This window comes from Doryrhamphus excisus, linkage group LG4, assembly GCF_037039965.1.
Source record: "Doryrhamphus excisus strain RoL-2023G ecotype Guam linkage group LG4, RoL_Dexc_Guam_v1.1, whole genome shotgun sequence".
Taxonomy (NCBI): Eukaryota; Metazoa; Chordata; class Actinopteri; order Syngnathiformes; family Syngnathidae; genus Doryrhamphus; species Doryrhamphus excisus.
In genome coordinates, this window is record NC_136360.1 from 2542287 (window position 1) to 2556165 (window position 13879).

The 13879-nt window shown below is 40.2% G+C and overlaps 1 protein-coding gene across 1 annotated transcript in view; it reads right to left on the bottom strand.

Moving 5' to 3' along the window:
* ror1 (receptor tyrosine kinase-like orphan receptor 1) overlaps positions 1 to 13520 on the bottom strand; it is a 139346-nt gene extending 125826 nt beyond the window's left edge. Inside the window, exon 1 of the mRNA XM_058073556.2 lies at positions 13111 to 13520. Coding sequence (XP_057929539.2) covers positions 13111 to 13207 — 97 coding nt within the window. The 5' untranslated portion in view covers positions 13208 to 13520. The remainder of the gene's footprint in view (positions 1 to 13110) is intronic.
* Between the last annotated feature and the right edge of the window lie 359 nt (positions 13521 to 13879).

The window sequence follows — 13879 nt, forward strand, 5'->3', positions numbered from 1 at the left end:
TCGCGCCAGTTCGCGCCAATGCAATTTGCTGTGGCACCTAGTGTCGCCAATAAGGTGCCTCGTGGCTCAAACTGCCTCCCAACTGGCTCGTAGTGGCCTGTAACGGCGGCAAAAATTGAGTTTGGCGGCAAAAAAATGTCAAAATGTTTAAAATCTTTGTCGCGTCCATCAAGTGGAACCAAATGTCGCAAACAATCCGTCTATTAGAATCCACTGGAATTTAATGGCACGACTTGGCTTGCGCCAATGATGCTTGGAGTCAACTGGGCCGCCGCTAGTTGGTGCCAGTTCGCGCCAGTTCACGCCAGTTCGCGCCAATGCAATTTGCTGTGGCACCTAGTGTCGCCAATAAGGTGCCTCGTGGCTCAAACTGCCTCCCAACTGGCTCGTAGTGGCCTGTAACGGCGGCAAAAATTGAGTTTGGCGGCAAAAAAATGTCAAAATGTTTAAAATCTTTGTCGCGTCCATCAAGTGGAACCAAATGTCGCAAACAATCCGTCTATTGGAATCCACTGGAATTTAATGGCATGACTTGGCTCGCGCCAATGATGCTAGGAGTCAACTGGGCCGCCGCTAGTTGGTGCCAGTTCGCGCCAGTTCACGCCAGTTCGCGCCAATGCAATTTGCTGTGGCACCTAGTGTCGCCAATAAGGTGCCTAGTGGCTCAAACTGCCTCCCAACTGGCTCGTAGTGGCCCGTAACAGCGGCAAAAATTTAGTTTGGTGGCAAGATAATTTTAAAATGTTTAAAATCTTCTTCGCGTCCATCAAGTGGAACCAAATGTCGCAAACAATCCGTCTGTTGGAATCCACTGGAATTTAATGGCGCGACTTGGCTTGCGCCAATGATGCTTGGAGTCAACTGGGCCGCCGCTAGTTGGTGCCAGTTCGCGCCAGTTCGCGCCAGTTCGCGCCAGTTCGCGCCAGTTCGCGCCAATGCAATTTGCTGTGGCACCTAGTGTCGCCAATAAGGTACCTAGTGGCTCAAACTGTCTCCCAACTGGCTCGTAGTGGCCCGTAACGACAGCAAAAATTGAGTTTGGCGTCAAGAAAATTTCAAAATGTTTAAAATCTTCGTCGCGTCCATCAAGTGGAACCAAATGTCGCAAACAATCCGTCTATTGGAATCCACTGGAATTTAATGGCGCGACTTGGCTTGCGCCAATGATGCTTGGAGTCAACTGGGCCGCCGCTAGTTGGTGCCAGTTAGCGCCAGTTCACGCCAGTTCGCGCCAATGCAATTTGCTGTGGCACCTAGTGTCGCCAATAAGGTGCCTCGTGGCTCAAACTGCCTCCCAACTGGCTCGTAGTGGCCCGTAACGGCGGCAAAAATTGAGTTTGGCGGCAAGAAAATTTCAAAATGTTTAAAATCTTTATCGCGTCCATCAAGTTGAACCAAATGTCGCAAACAATCCGTCTATTGGAATCCACTGGAATTTAATGGCGCGACTTGGCTTGCGCCAATGATGCTTGGAGTCCACTGGGCCGCCGGCAGTTGGTGCCAGTTCGCGTCAATGCAATATGCTGTGGCGCCTAGTGTCGCCAATAAGGTGCCTAGTGGCTCAAACTGCCTCCCAACTGGCTCGTAGTGGCCCGTAACGGCGGCAAAAATTGAGTTTGGCGGCAAGATAATTTCAAATTGTTTTAAATCTTTATCGCGTCCACCAAGTGGAACCAAATATCGCAAACAATCAGTCTGTTGGAATCCACTGGAATGTAATGGCGCGAGCCAGGTTGCGCCAATGATGTTAGAAGTCTATTGGGTCAGCGCCGGTTGGTGCCAGATCGCACCAAAGATTACCTGATTGGCGCGTAGTGCCACAGCAAGACACTACGCGCCAATCACATAATCTTTGGCGCAAACTGGCGCCGGCCCTGTGGACTCCTAGCATTATTAGTAAGCAGGCTTTTCCATATGAAACTATCCAACTATTTATCTAGCAATGTCCCTAAAACTTGAATACAAAATGTGAATCATTACAACTACCTACATTCCCCAACAAATAAGGAGGCTCATTGTGTGAGAACATGAACCTTGTGCAAATCACACACACGAATCTCCCGGTGTAATATTTGGTTTATTTACACAGAGCACAAATACACACACATTTAATAGGGTCACTACAAGGTTAATTTAAATGGCTAACGATTACATGCTTTTTTTCAAAGTTCAATTCCCTACAGCCCAAATAGCTTCAAACCCTAGCATGGCACTCATTAGTACGTAACATCTGCATTTGTCTTGTGCAAGCCTGATTAGTATAAATAAGTGTGCTAAATTACTTAACTTAGGAATCAGTTTGGACTCAAACTAGTTAATCTGCATGGGGACAAATCCAATTGAACTCTCGTATTGAAAACCCCCTTGGAAAGACAAATATTTAGAATGCAATCCTGCCCGTGTCATAACCATATTTATACAAATATTCTTTGTAAAACATTCCCATAAAAACGGAGTGTAGTGTTTTACAAAGACATAATTGAGGTTGGAGGGAACTCGGTCTCCCAGTTTGCAGTTTGGGTTTCCTTAGTCCTTAATGCAATGCAAACAGGGTTTAAAAGATTTACTGAGACATATATACGTATAGGGGATTTAAAACATCAGGTTTTATCCCACCCCCTATTAAATGAAATGTAGACGGATCTACACCCATTAAGCCGGGACACAGCTAGCAATGGTGGACACGAACAAAGGTGTAATTTGATGAAATTGCAATAAAGCACAGCCTCAAGGAGCTCTTTAAGACAGTAGTATTCCCTAACGACCTCCACGATTAACTACACCAATTCAACACTGGTAATTGATATGCAATACAGAGTATGTGTGGCCTGTTCCATTAGCCCAGGGGTGGGCAAACTACGGTCCGGGGGCCACATCCGGCCCGCCAAGTGTTTGAATACGGCCCGCCCAATCTTTGCAAAGTATTTCATTTAAACTCAACATACAACCTGGCATCATGGCCTGAGCCAACCTTTTGATGGTTTTATCAATTTCGTTTTTTGACATGGTCTGTTGTTTACAAAGTGCTCCTGAAAAAAGGGACACAAGCACATAATAATAATAATAATTATTATTAGATTATTATAATTATTATTAGAACTATTATGATCATTATATTATTATATTAATGCTAATTATTATATTAATTATATATAATATTATTGTTATATTTGCATATTTTACATAATAATAATATAATAATTATTATTTTAATTTTATTGTAATTATTATAATATTTTATTATTTTTAAAATATTTAAATATAAATATAAAATAATAAATAATAATAGCAGATTGCATGACAATTTTACAGATACAATAATACCAGGTGGACTGTTACGTGTAAAATATATAGTCTGCCCCCCCCCCCATAAATTTTGTCATATCAATGCGAGTCAAAAAGTTTGCCCACCCCTGCATTAGCCTCATTAAAGACTCACTTTGTCGTCTGCATACTTGTATACATAAAGTGGTATTAGTATTCATTATTTAGGTGCCGAAAGGAAATACATAAATTAAGCATTTTCAATAAGAAGCCTTCAAATACATGGTGATAAGATGTAGTAGTCTACAATGGTCACTAGGTGCCAGTAAAGCTCCTGTAATGTTACGTGAGACACACAAGCACCAGACTTGTTGGAACAACAGATGTTTTAATTATTTCACAAAAGGAACAATAATCGCTAACACGGGCTACTGTTGCTGCCAAGCTGAAACTCAGCTTTGAACCTTCAACGTCACTTCCTGTCCATGCCACTGGAACGCATTTACAGCAACACACACGATTATGAGACTTATTTATACCTCACGTGTCTTATTTTCTGTTTTTATGTCTACTACATTCGGTATTGCGAGTATGAAGGTGACTATAGGGGTGTTAGTTCATGTCTAGAGGGCTCTAATAATGTTTTGTATGCTCCAACTACGAAAATATACAATTCATAAATAAGAAATCTAACCATGTTAAAATTCATTTATCACAGTTGAGGATCAATTTAAATGCAATAAATGAGGAATTACTGGAAATCGGGGGTCTCAAACACGTGGCCCGCAGGCCAAATGTGGCCCGCAGGACACTAGTTTGAGGCCCCCGCCTTGATATGAAAGTTTAATGTTAGTGCGGCCCGCGCAAGTTTGACATGGATGCTATATGGTATCATGTACCCAGAAAAAAATTATTACGTTTGATTAATGTTCATGTTAAAGGTTAAATAACTGTTAATAGTTATCCTCCCTATCCATGTGGAAGTGGTAAGCTTTTGGCTATTTAAGTTTAAAGGAAATAACTTGAAGGCTACCGTTTAGGTCGCTAGCACTCTAGTTTGCGAGTTAGCATGTGTCACAAGACCCTGCAGTTGCGCAATATGTTGTAAATAAAAAGAGTATAAATGTGACTATAGTCGTGTTTTGTCATGTCTACAGGGCTCTAATAATGCTTTGTTCATTTTAATCTGAAAAAAATCATTTGTCTACCCACCAACTATATGTGTTTTTTATTATTTGCAGTTTTATTATTATTATTGTATTTATTTATTACTGATTATTCTTGATTTGTTTATTTATTTTTCATCTTATTTTGTGCAGAAAAATAAAAATTAAGATATTTGAGAACAGTGGAATGTTTTATCAGAGCTTTTCTTGTAGAAAATCGGAACCAAAGCACTGAAAAAGTTTTGTTCTGTTTTTAATAAATGCGTTTTTTTTTTGTTTTTTTTTGGAAAACCTGATGCGGCCCAGCCTTGCCCAGACCCTAGCTCCAGTGGCCCCCAGGTAAATTGAGTTTGAGACCCCTGCTGTAAATTGTATTTCACAACAGAATCAAGAAAAAAATGACTGAAAAAAGGGGTGGGGTGTAGTGGAAATTATTAATTTAGCAAAGATAGAACTAACACAACATTGTGTCCAGGCTGGTCCAAGAATAGAGATCACAAAAGGAGGTAATCCAGGGTTGCTATGGTAACAACAGACAAGCTATTCTCCTGCAAGTCAGCGTAGCATCAACACAATTTTGCAGCTGATATTTTAAGGTCAAAAAGTACATATTGTGGCTTTAAACCTGACATTCAATGGTTTGATTTGATGTTTTTTTTTTCTTCCTTTTTCTCCAACAGACTGACCTCCTAGGCAGAGTAAATTGCAGGAAAAGATTTTCATGCTTGGCTAGAGTTTACAGTTTATAGTGGTAAAAACTTTATCAAACGTCTCCAGCAAAGATCAGAGGGAAGTGTGTTTATCCCGTGATGGAACGCCTGCTTCGCCAAAGCAATGTTACCACTAAAAAATAAACGCGCTCCACGCAATCCAATTTAAAAAGGCAGTCAGAGCGGTTTTCTGCCAATGTTACATGGATGCGGGAAATCAAGTCAAGTTTCGAGGATTCGCACAAAGCCCTAGCTTGGCATGGCATAGATCAATAAAACAAGAAAACCCTAAATCTGTCTCCTACAAGATTACCCCGACCAACCCGAGCATATTGTCAGGACATTCCAGCCAACAAGTCGGTGGAAAAGATGTGTAACCTTTACTAGGCTCACACATCATAAGGAAACTCCATAATAAGTGAATTCCACATCACACAGGGGAGATAGAAACACTAAACACAGGCTATGTGATACATTCGGAAAGAAATATTCTGCATACTTTTCGGAGACTTCAAGTAAACATTAGCATACAATATACTGTGTGTCCTTTGTAGCAGTGGACCACATTGACAGAATTTTGTGACAGGCTATATTTTTTTCCCAAGCTGTTTGTTTGTATTCAAAATAACTTCAGTTCTGAATCAATTTGGACGGAATTTTCAGGATTTGCCGATATGGATGTACTGATTCAATTTTGAGGGTTATCCGTATCACCTTCTGGATCCAGCCATTTTTTAAAGGCTTCTTTAACATTGTGAGATAGGACAATTTTTGGCATTTGTGTATATAACACTCGAAAAAAAAAATCCCTAAAAAACAGGATTATTATTTTGGTCTGAATCACAATATGGGGGAACTATGGATTTTCTAGTTACTGATTTTTATACTGCTTAAGTCCCAGTTATTCACACTTGCCAAATCTACAAAATTTTTTTAGAGTATTATTTACTAGCACTTTAACATTACATCTTGTTAAAGCATCTTCCTGCTGGAAAATGTTGAGTGAATTGGCTTGTGAGACAGCGCCCTCTGCTAGATTCATTGTTTTTTTTTCTCTCTGCAGATAGAGCCTTGAAACTTTCTATTATTTACTAGCACTTTAACATTACATCTTGTTAAAGCATCTTCCTGCTGGAAAATGTTGAGTGAATTGGCCTGTGAGACAGCGCCCTCTGCTAGATTCATTGTTTTTTTTTCTCTGCAGATAGAGCCTTGAAACTTTCTATTATTTACTAGCACTTTAACATTACATCTTGTTAAAGCATCTTCCTGCTGGAAAATGTTGAGTGAATTGGCTTGTGAGACAGCGCCCTCTGCTAGATTCATTGTTTGTTTTTTTCTCTCTGCAGATAGAGCCTTGAAACTTTCTATTATTTACTAGCACTTTAACATTACATCTTGTTAAAGCATCTTCCTGCTGGAAAATGTTGAGTGAATTGGCTTGTGAGACAGCGCCCTCTGCTAGATTCATTGTTTTTTTTCTCTCTGCAGATAGAGCCTTGAAACTTTCTATTATTTACTAGCACTTTAACATTACATCTTGTTAAAGCATCTTCCTGCTGGAAAATGTTGAGTGAATTGGCCTGTGAGACAGCGCCCTCTGCTAGATTCATTGGTTTTTTTTTTCTCTCTGCAGATAGAGCCTTGAAACTTTCTATTATTTACTAGCACTTTAACATTACATCTTGTTAAAGCATCTTCCTGCTGGAAAATGTTGAGTGAATTGGCCTGTGAGACAGCGCCCTCTGCTAGATTCATTGTTTTTTTTTCTCTCTGCAGATAGAGCCTTGAAACTTTCTATTATTTACTAGCACTTTAACATTACATCTTGTTAAAGCATCTTCCTGCTGGAAAATGTTGAGTGAATTGGCTTGTGAGACAGCGCCCTCTGCTAGATTCATTGTTTTTTTTTTTCTCTCTGCAGATAGAGCCTTGAAACTTTCTATTATTTACTAGCACTTTAACATTACATCTTGTTAAAGCATCTTCCTGCTGGAAAATGTTGAGTGAATTGGCTTGTGAGACAGCGCCCTCTGCTAGATTCATTGTTTTTTTTTCTCTCTGCAGATAGAGCCTTGAAACTTTCTATTATTTACTAGCACTTTAACATTACATCTTGTTAAAGCATCTTCCTGCTGGAAAATGTTGAGTGAATTGGCCTGTGAGACAGCGCCCTCTGCTAGATTCATTGTTTTTTTTTCTCTCTGCAGATAGAGCCTTGAAACTTTCTATTATTTACTAGCACTTTAACATTACATCTTGTTAAAGCATCTTCCTGCTGGAAAATGTTGAGTGAATTGGCCTGTGAGACAGCGCCCTCTGCTAGATTCATTGTTTTTTTTTCTCTCTGCAGATAGAGCCTTGAAACTTTCTATTATTTACTAGTACTTTAACATTACATCTTGTTAAAGCATCTTCCTGCTGGAAAATGTTGAGTGAATTGGCTTGTGAGACAGCGCCCTCTGTTTTTTTTTCTCTCTGCAGATAGAGCCTTGAAACTTTCTATTATTTACTAGCACTTTAACATTACATCTTGTTAAAGCATCTTCCTGCTGGAAAATGTTGAGTGAATTGGCCTGTGAGACAGCGCCCTCTGCTAGATTCATTGTTTTTTTTCTCTCTGCAGATAGAGCCTTGAAACGTTCAATTATTTACTAGCACTTTAACATTACATCTTGTTAAAGCATCTTCCTGCTGGAAAATGTTGAGTGAATTGGCTTGTGAGACAGCGCGCTCTGCTAGATTCATTGTTTTTTTTTCTCTCTGCAGATAGAGCCTTGAAACTTTCTATTATTTACTAGTACTTTAACATTACATCTTGTTAAAGCATCTTCCTGCTGGAAAATGTTGAGTGAATTGGCTTGTGAGACAGCGCCCTCTGTTTTTTTTTCTCTCTGCAGATAGAGCCTTGAAACTTTCTATTATTTACTAGCACTTTAACATTACATCTTGTTAAAGCATCTTCCTGCTGGAAAATGTTGAGTGAATTGGCCTGTGAGACAGCGCCCTCTGCTAGATTCATTGTTTTTTTTCTCTCTGCAGATAGAGCCTTGAAACGTTCAATTATTTACTAGCACTTTAACATTACATCTTGTTAAAGCATCTTCCTGCTGGAAAATGTTGAGTGAATTGGCCTGTGAGACAGCGCCCTCTGCTAGATTCATTGTTTTTTTTCTCTCTGCAGATAGAGCCTTGAAACTTTCTATTATTTACTAGCACTTTAACATTACATCTTGTTAAAGCATCTTCCTGCTGGAAAATGTTGAGTGAATTGGCCTGTTAGACAGCGCCCTCTGCTAGATTCATTGTTTTTTTTTCTCTCTGCAGATAGAGCCTTGAAACTTTCTATTATTTACTAGCACTTTAACATTACATCTTGTTAAAGCATCTTCCTGCTGGAAAATGTTGAGTGAATTGGCCTGTGAGACAGCGCCCTCTGCTAGATTCATTGTTTTTTTTCTCTCTCTGCAGATAGAGCCTTGAAACTTTCTATTATTTACTAGCACTTTAACATTACATCTTGTTAAAGCATCTTCCTGCTGGAAAATGTTGAGTGAATTGGCCTGTGAGACAGCGCCCTCTGCTAGATTCATTGTTTTTTTTTTCTCTCTGCAGATAGAGCCTTGAAACTTTCTATTATTTACTAGCACTTTAACATTACATCTTGTTAAAGCATCTTCCTGCTGGAAAATGTTGAGTGAATTGGCTTGTGAGACAGCGCCCTCTGCTAGATTCATTGTTTTTTTTTCTCTCTGCAGATAGAGCCTTGAAACTTTCTATTATTTACTAGCACTTTAACATTACATCTTGTTAAAGCATCTTCCTGCTGGAAAATGTTGAGTGAATTGGCCTGTGAATTGGCCATTTTTTTCCACAGAAAACACATCTCATTCATCCTTAGGCTGTAGTAATACAAAATACGTGATAACACAGTACAGCATACATAACCGATACTTTGCGATCCTTTAATGACCTTGAAGGTCAGTTAGCAGTCACTAGATGGAGCAGCTGATCTGAACTAGTCGACACGGCTCCCCATTTTTAACCTGCATGTAAATGACTCCCTTTATGTCTGTAAAAATGTCAGATGACACAGACCAGCACACAGACACATCTCAGTAGCAAATAGTTCAAGACAAGCTCTAATACATTAGTGCCCCCTCCTCTCGATGTGAAGTGCCTTTAGTGTCAACATTGCACTCTGTTGCAGACTGTAGCGTGACAGCTGGGGCAAACGTGATCTATAGGCTTCCTCTGTGTTATTAAATAGCTAAATGCTATTCTAAACAGATTTCACATAGGGTCTTGTGCTCCGCAGATGACCTTTTACCTTCTCAGATGAATACCCCACGTCAGGAACATGTACACAATTTATGTAGTCGGAAAACTTTGTCGTCAATTTATTTTTATAGGCTTGTCACAGATTATTACTTTGCAGTTTAGGGTCATAGATTGATTGATGGAATGAGCATTTTGAAATAACGCCATATGGAGGACACATTTCAACACAATATTATAATGGAAAATTGATATCTGTCCTTACATATTGATTTTTCTATAAGGTTTCTATAGAGGCAGGACAATCTGCCTCACAGCCTTAAAGCTTCTGGATGTGAATTCTATGTGGATTGTCCATAACGTGTGAATGTGAATGGTTGTTCACATGGTTGACTCCACACAGAGATAGCCGAGGGTGGAATTGAACCCTGGTCTCCTAGCTGTGAGGTATGCGCGCTAAGCAGTAGACCGCCGTACTATTTCAACATTACTTTTAAAAACATTCGTATGACAAAATATCGAACTGGAACTTTATTTTTATTTTTTTTGTATTTACTTTTTATATCTCAATCCAACCAGTCGAGACAGACCGCGGCCCCACAAGTGTTCTGTCCAAGGTGAACAGAACTGAGCCACAGAAGATTATTTTTAACTTTACGCCAAAAGTACAACAGTCGAACCAGGAAGTAGCTAAATCCATGCTACGCTCACATTGATCTGACAAATCTTAAGTAACTTTGATCAATTTCAGAGAGAAAAAAACAACCACATGTCAAGAGCGAGTGAGGAGGTAGGTTTCGATTGCAATGTTTACAGTGTGCGTAAAACACTTAATGCACGGTTCCAATCCTACTCCGGGCACTGCCACTTTCATGTAACGTGTATTACCATTCACAGTAGCGATGGCATAGTTCACAGTCTGACTGGTGAGACAGCTTTTAATCTACGTTTCAATCTTTCCGGACCTCGTGACACCCCTACTAACACCGTTCACACTCACATTCACACCTATGGATAATTAAACATGCATGGTTTTGAAATGTGCCTGGACAAAACCCACACGGGAAAAACTCCACACAGAGATTTTCCAACTATAAGGCAGACGTGCTTAGCACTACTCCACCATGCTGTCCATGCAGGAGTTGTTTATCTTCATGACGTTTATAATTTTGATGCAAATTCTAACATGCTCTATAGTGACAGTATACTGTTTATTCTTTAATGACTGATTTCTGTTTTGAAATATTATGAACCGCTTTAGCACTCAGGCTCTATTGAAGTAGCAACACTTCAGTGACCTCTGACTGGAGGCTTGACAGCGGCAAGTTGAAAGGAACGCCAGCCAGCCACGTCACTCCGTTTCTGTCATGTGTCCTCAGTCACTTTCACAGAACAAACGTTGTAGCCAGCGGCCTCTGATCACAGACTACTGCACTCATCTTCTCACATGCAGAGGCGCCATGTTTCTCTTTGTCTTCTGTTCTCATTACAGTGTGGTCAACGCACAAAACATCTTCATCTGTAAACACAGGGAAGCTTTTTTTCACGGGAAGTGAACATAAGATTAAGGTTGATGGTGCCAGAGCTCAAGTTTGACATCCACAATACCGCAAAGTTGTCTTCTTATTCTCAATCTAAGCGCAGCGTATAAACAATAGGGGAGAAATGTTTCAGAAAGATTAGGTCCACCTACGCAATCTAATGTCAGTGTTCCCCATACATTATAGCCCGCCACAAATAAATCAATGTATAAATAAGGACTGCCATAGATGATGCATGATGCTGTTAAATTGAAACTATAATCGCATAGTATATGAGTATCAGTGTTTTCCAGGCAATAAATTAATTTATTTGCAGCGGCCCACTATTAATAAGTTTGGACCGCCACAAATACATTTGGTGCAACTTTTTTTTTTTTTTTTATCACATTTGACTCTTCAATTTAGTGACATACTACATGTACATAATCTCTAAAATCAATGCACGCTTACTGATTTTTTTTATAAACTTTCGTTATGACACAAAAATGTTACCAGTTCAGTCAGTTATTTTTGGAAAATATTTTGTCATCATTCCAAAAACATGCTAGGTTAATTGGCGACTCCAAATTGTCCATTGGTATGAATGTGAGTGTGAATGGATCTAACCGTGATTCTTTATTCATAAGTGAAATATTTTTATCATGCGAGCATAGAAAACATATTTACAATCTTCTAAATAAGGCTTTTATTAGACATTATTAGAGCCCTCTAGACATGAAGTAACACCCCTATAGTCACCTTTGCACTCATATTGCCCAATATAGTAAACATAAATGGGCTGCACGGTGGTCGATGGGTTAGCCTGCAGACCCTAGGAGACTAGGGTTCAATTCCACCCTCGGCCATCTCTGTGTGGAGTTTGCGTGGTTTTTCTCCGGGTACTCTGGTTTCCTCCGACATTCCAAAAACATGCTAGGTTAATTGGCGACTCCAAATTGTCCATAGGTATGAATGTGAGTGTGAATGGTTGTTTGTCTATATGTGCCCGGTGATTGGCTGGCGACCAGTCCAGGGTGTACCCCGCCTCTCGCCCGAAGACAGCTGGGATAGGCTCCAGCACACCCCGCGACCCTCGTGAGGAAAAAATGAATAAATGAATGAATTTTGTGTCACGGCCAAATATGCAAAACAGACAATAGCAGCTATCCGCCGTATCTCCATCACCACCCAACACCACAGATAGATTGTAGTCCAGTCTGTATAAACATTATAATGCCAGGAAAGCAAAAGATGCATGACTTTAAGAATTGTTGCTGGTGGAATTTTATATATTGAAGTTATTTTTTATTTCCCAACATTTACATTTTTTCCCCAACCAAAAATGCCATTCTCTGGTTGGGGGTACTTGGATGTAAATAAATATTCCACATTCCAATATGCTGGCAGATAGTGAGGTCATATTGTAAACTATTTCAGTGAAGAGCAAAGAAAAACCTGCCACCGTAGAATAAATCAACTTTTCACTTTTGAGTTTGTTGCATCCTCATCCAGCTTCCAAAAAGTGGCTCAACTGTCACCTAAAGAGGTCACCACTTCGGCCTCCTCCTTATCTCTAAATGGGGGTTAGGAGGCACAATAGCTCTCCAGCTGCCCGGCTAAGAGGCTCACATTGTGGGCCTGAGGAGTCAAGTCCTTCCCTGTGTGGAGGCTCCGCACTGACAATGGGGTCCATCATCTAAATAGCAAAGATCATTTACATGAGAGGGGAGGCCGCTTTGTTTGCATGGGGGCACTGTTTAAATTACACGTACGGGATTATCACTCTTAAACAAAAACCAATAGAGGACGGAAACAAAGACTTTTTCAACCGAGGGCCGCATAATGGGAAAAATTAAAGGACCACTTATTTATATATATACAGTATTAATTTTGTTAGAAGACAAAACTATATGTACTTAAAAGACAATCAGTGATTTTGTTAATTATTAGTGTCAATGTTTCTAGCTCCACTGTGACTTTTTGTTAATTTTTTACCCAAATTGGCCCCCGGGCCGTGGTTTGGATACCCCTGTTTTACACCTTTGTGATGAGCTCAGCATCACAGAAAAGTCAGTGTACTGTGTGTGTGTGTTTTAGCACGGATATGAATCCACGCGTGGGTTGTTGAGGACTACATGATAAAAGCAGGGAAACAAAAGTTTGGAAACTCACCGGCAGCTCCGAAGTCCAAGATGCCGATGAGCAGCACGGCCATCCAGCCTGGACATCCCCGAAGACACCCGCTCGTCGCTGTCCGACTCGGATACATTCCTCCGGGCTGCGTGTTTCACCTTGGTCCGCTTTAAACATCCACCGCGGTCAAAAGTTGCAGTTGGGAGTACCTCCACGCACAAAAAAAAAGTTGGCGACTTAATGGAAAGTTGCACAAACTCCGTGAATGGATGAGAGTCTTAAAGAAAAGGTGAGCTTCAGTGCTGGTTTTTGCGTGTCTCTTCCTCCTTGACTTTCTCCTCTCCTCTCTGTCTGCTCAAGTGATCCCAATCCTGCCCACTAAGATCCCAAGTCTGAAGACACCATGGAACACATGGTCGCCTTCAATACACGTGTCGCCACCTGGTGGTCATCATAGGTACGGACATAAAGCTATCTGCTTATTTCATTGGCCAGTTCAATCACATAAAAGTGAAATTGACTTTTGGATTAAGTCTTAGGTTCAGTCAAACCTTGTTTATTGTGGATAAGTGGATCTAACATCTTATCATGAGAGCATAGAAAACATATTTACAATCTTCTAAATAAGGCTTTTATTAGACATTATTAGAGCCCTCTAGACATGAAGTAACACCCCTATAGTCACCTTTGCACTCATATTGCCCAATATAGTAAACATAAATGGGCTGCACGGTGGTCGACGGGTTAACCCGCAGACCCTTGGAGACTAGGGTTCAATTCCACCCTCGGCCATCTCTGTGTGGAGTTT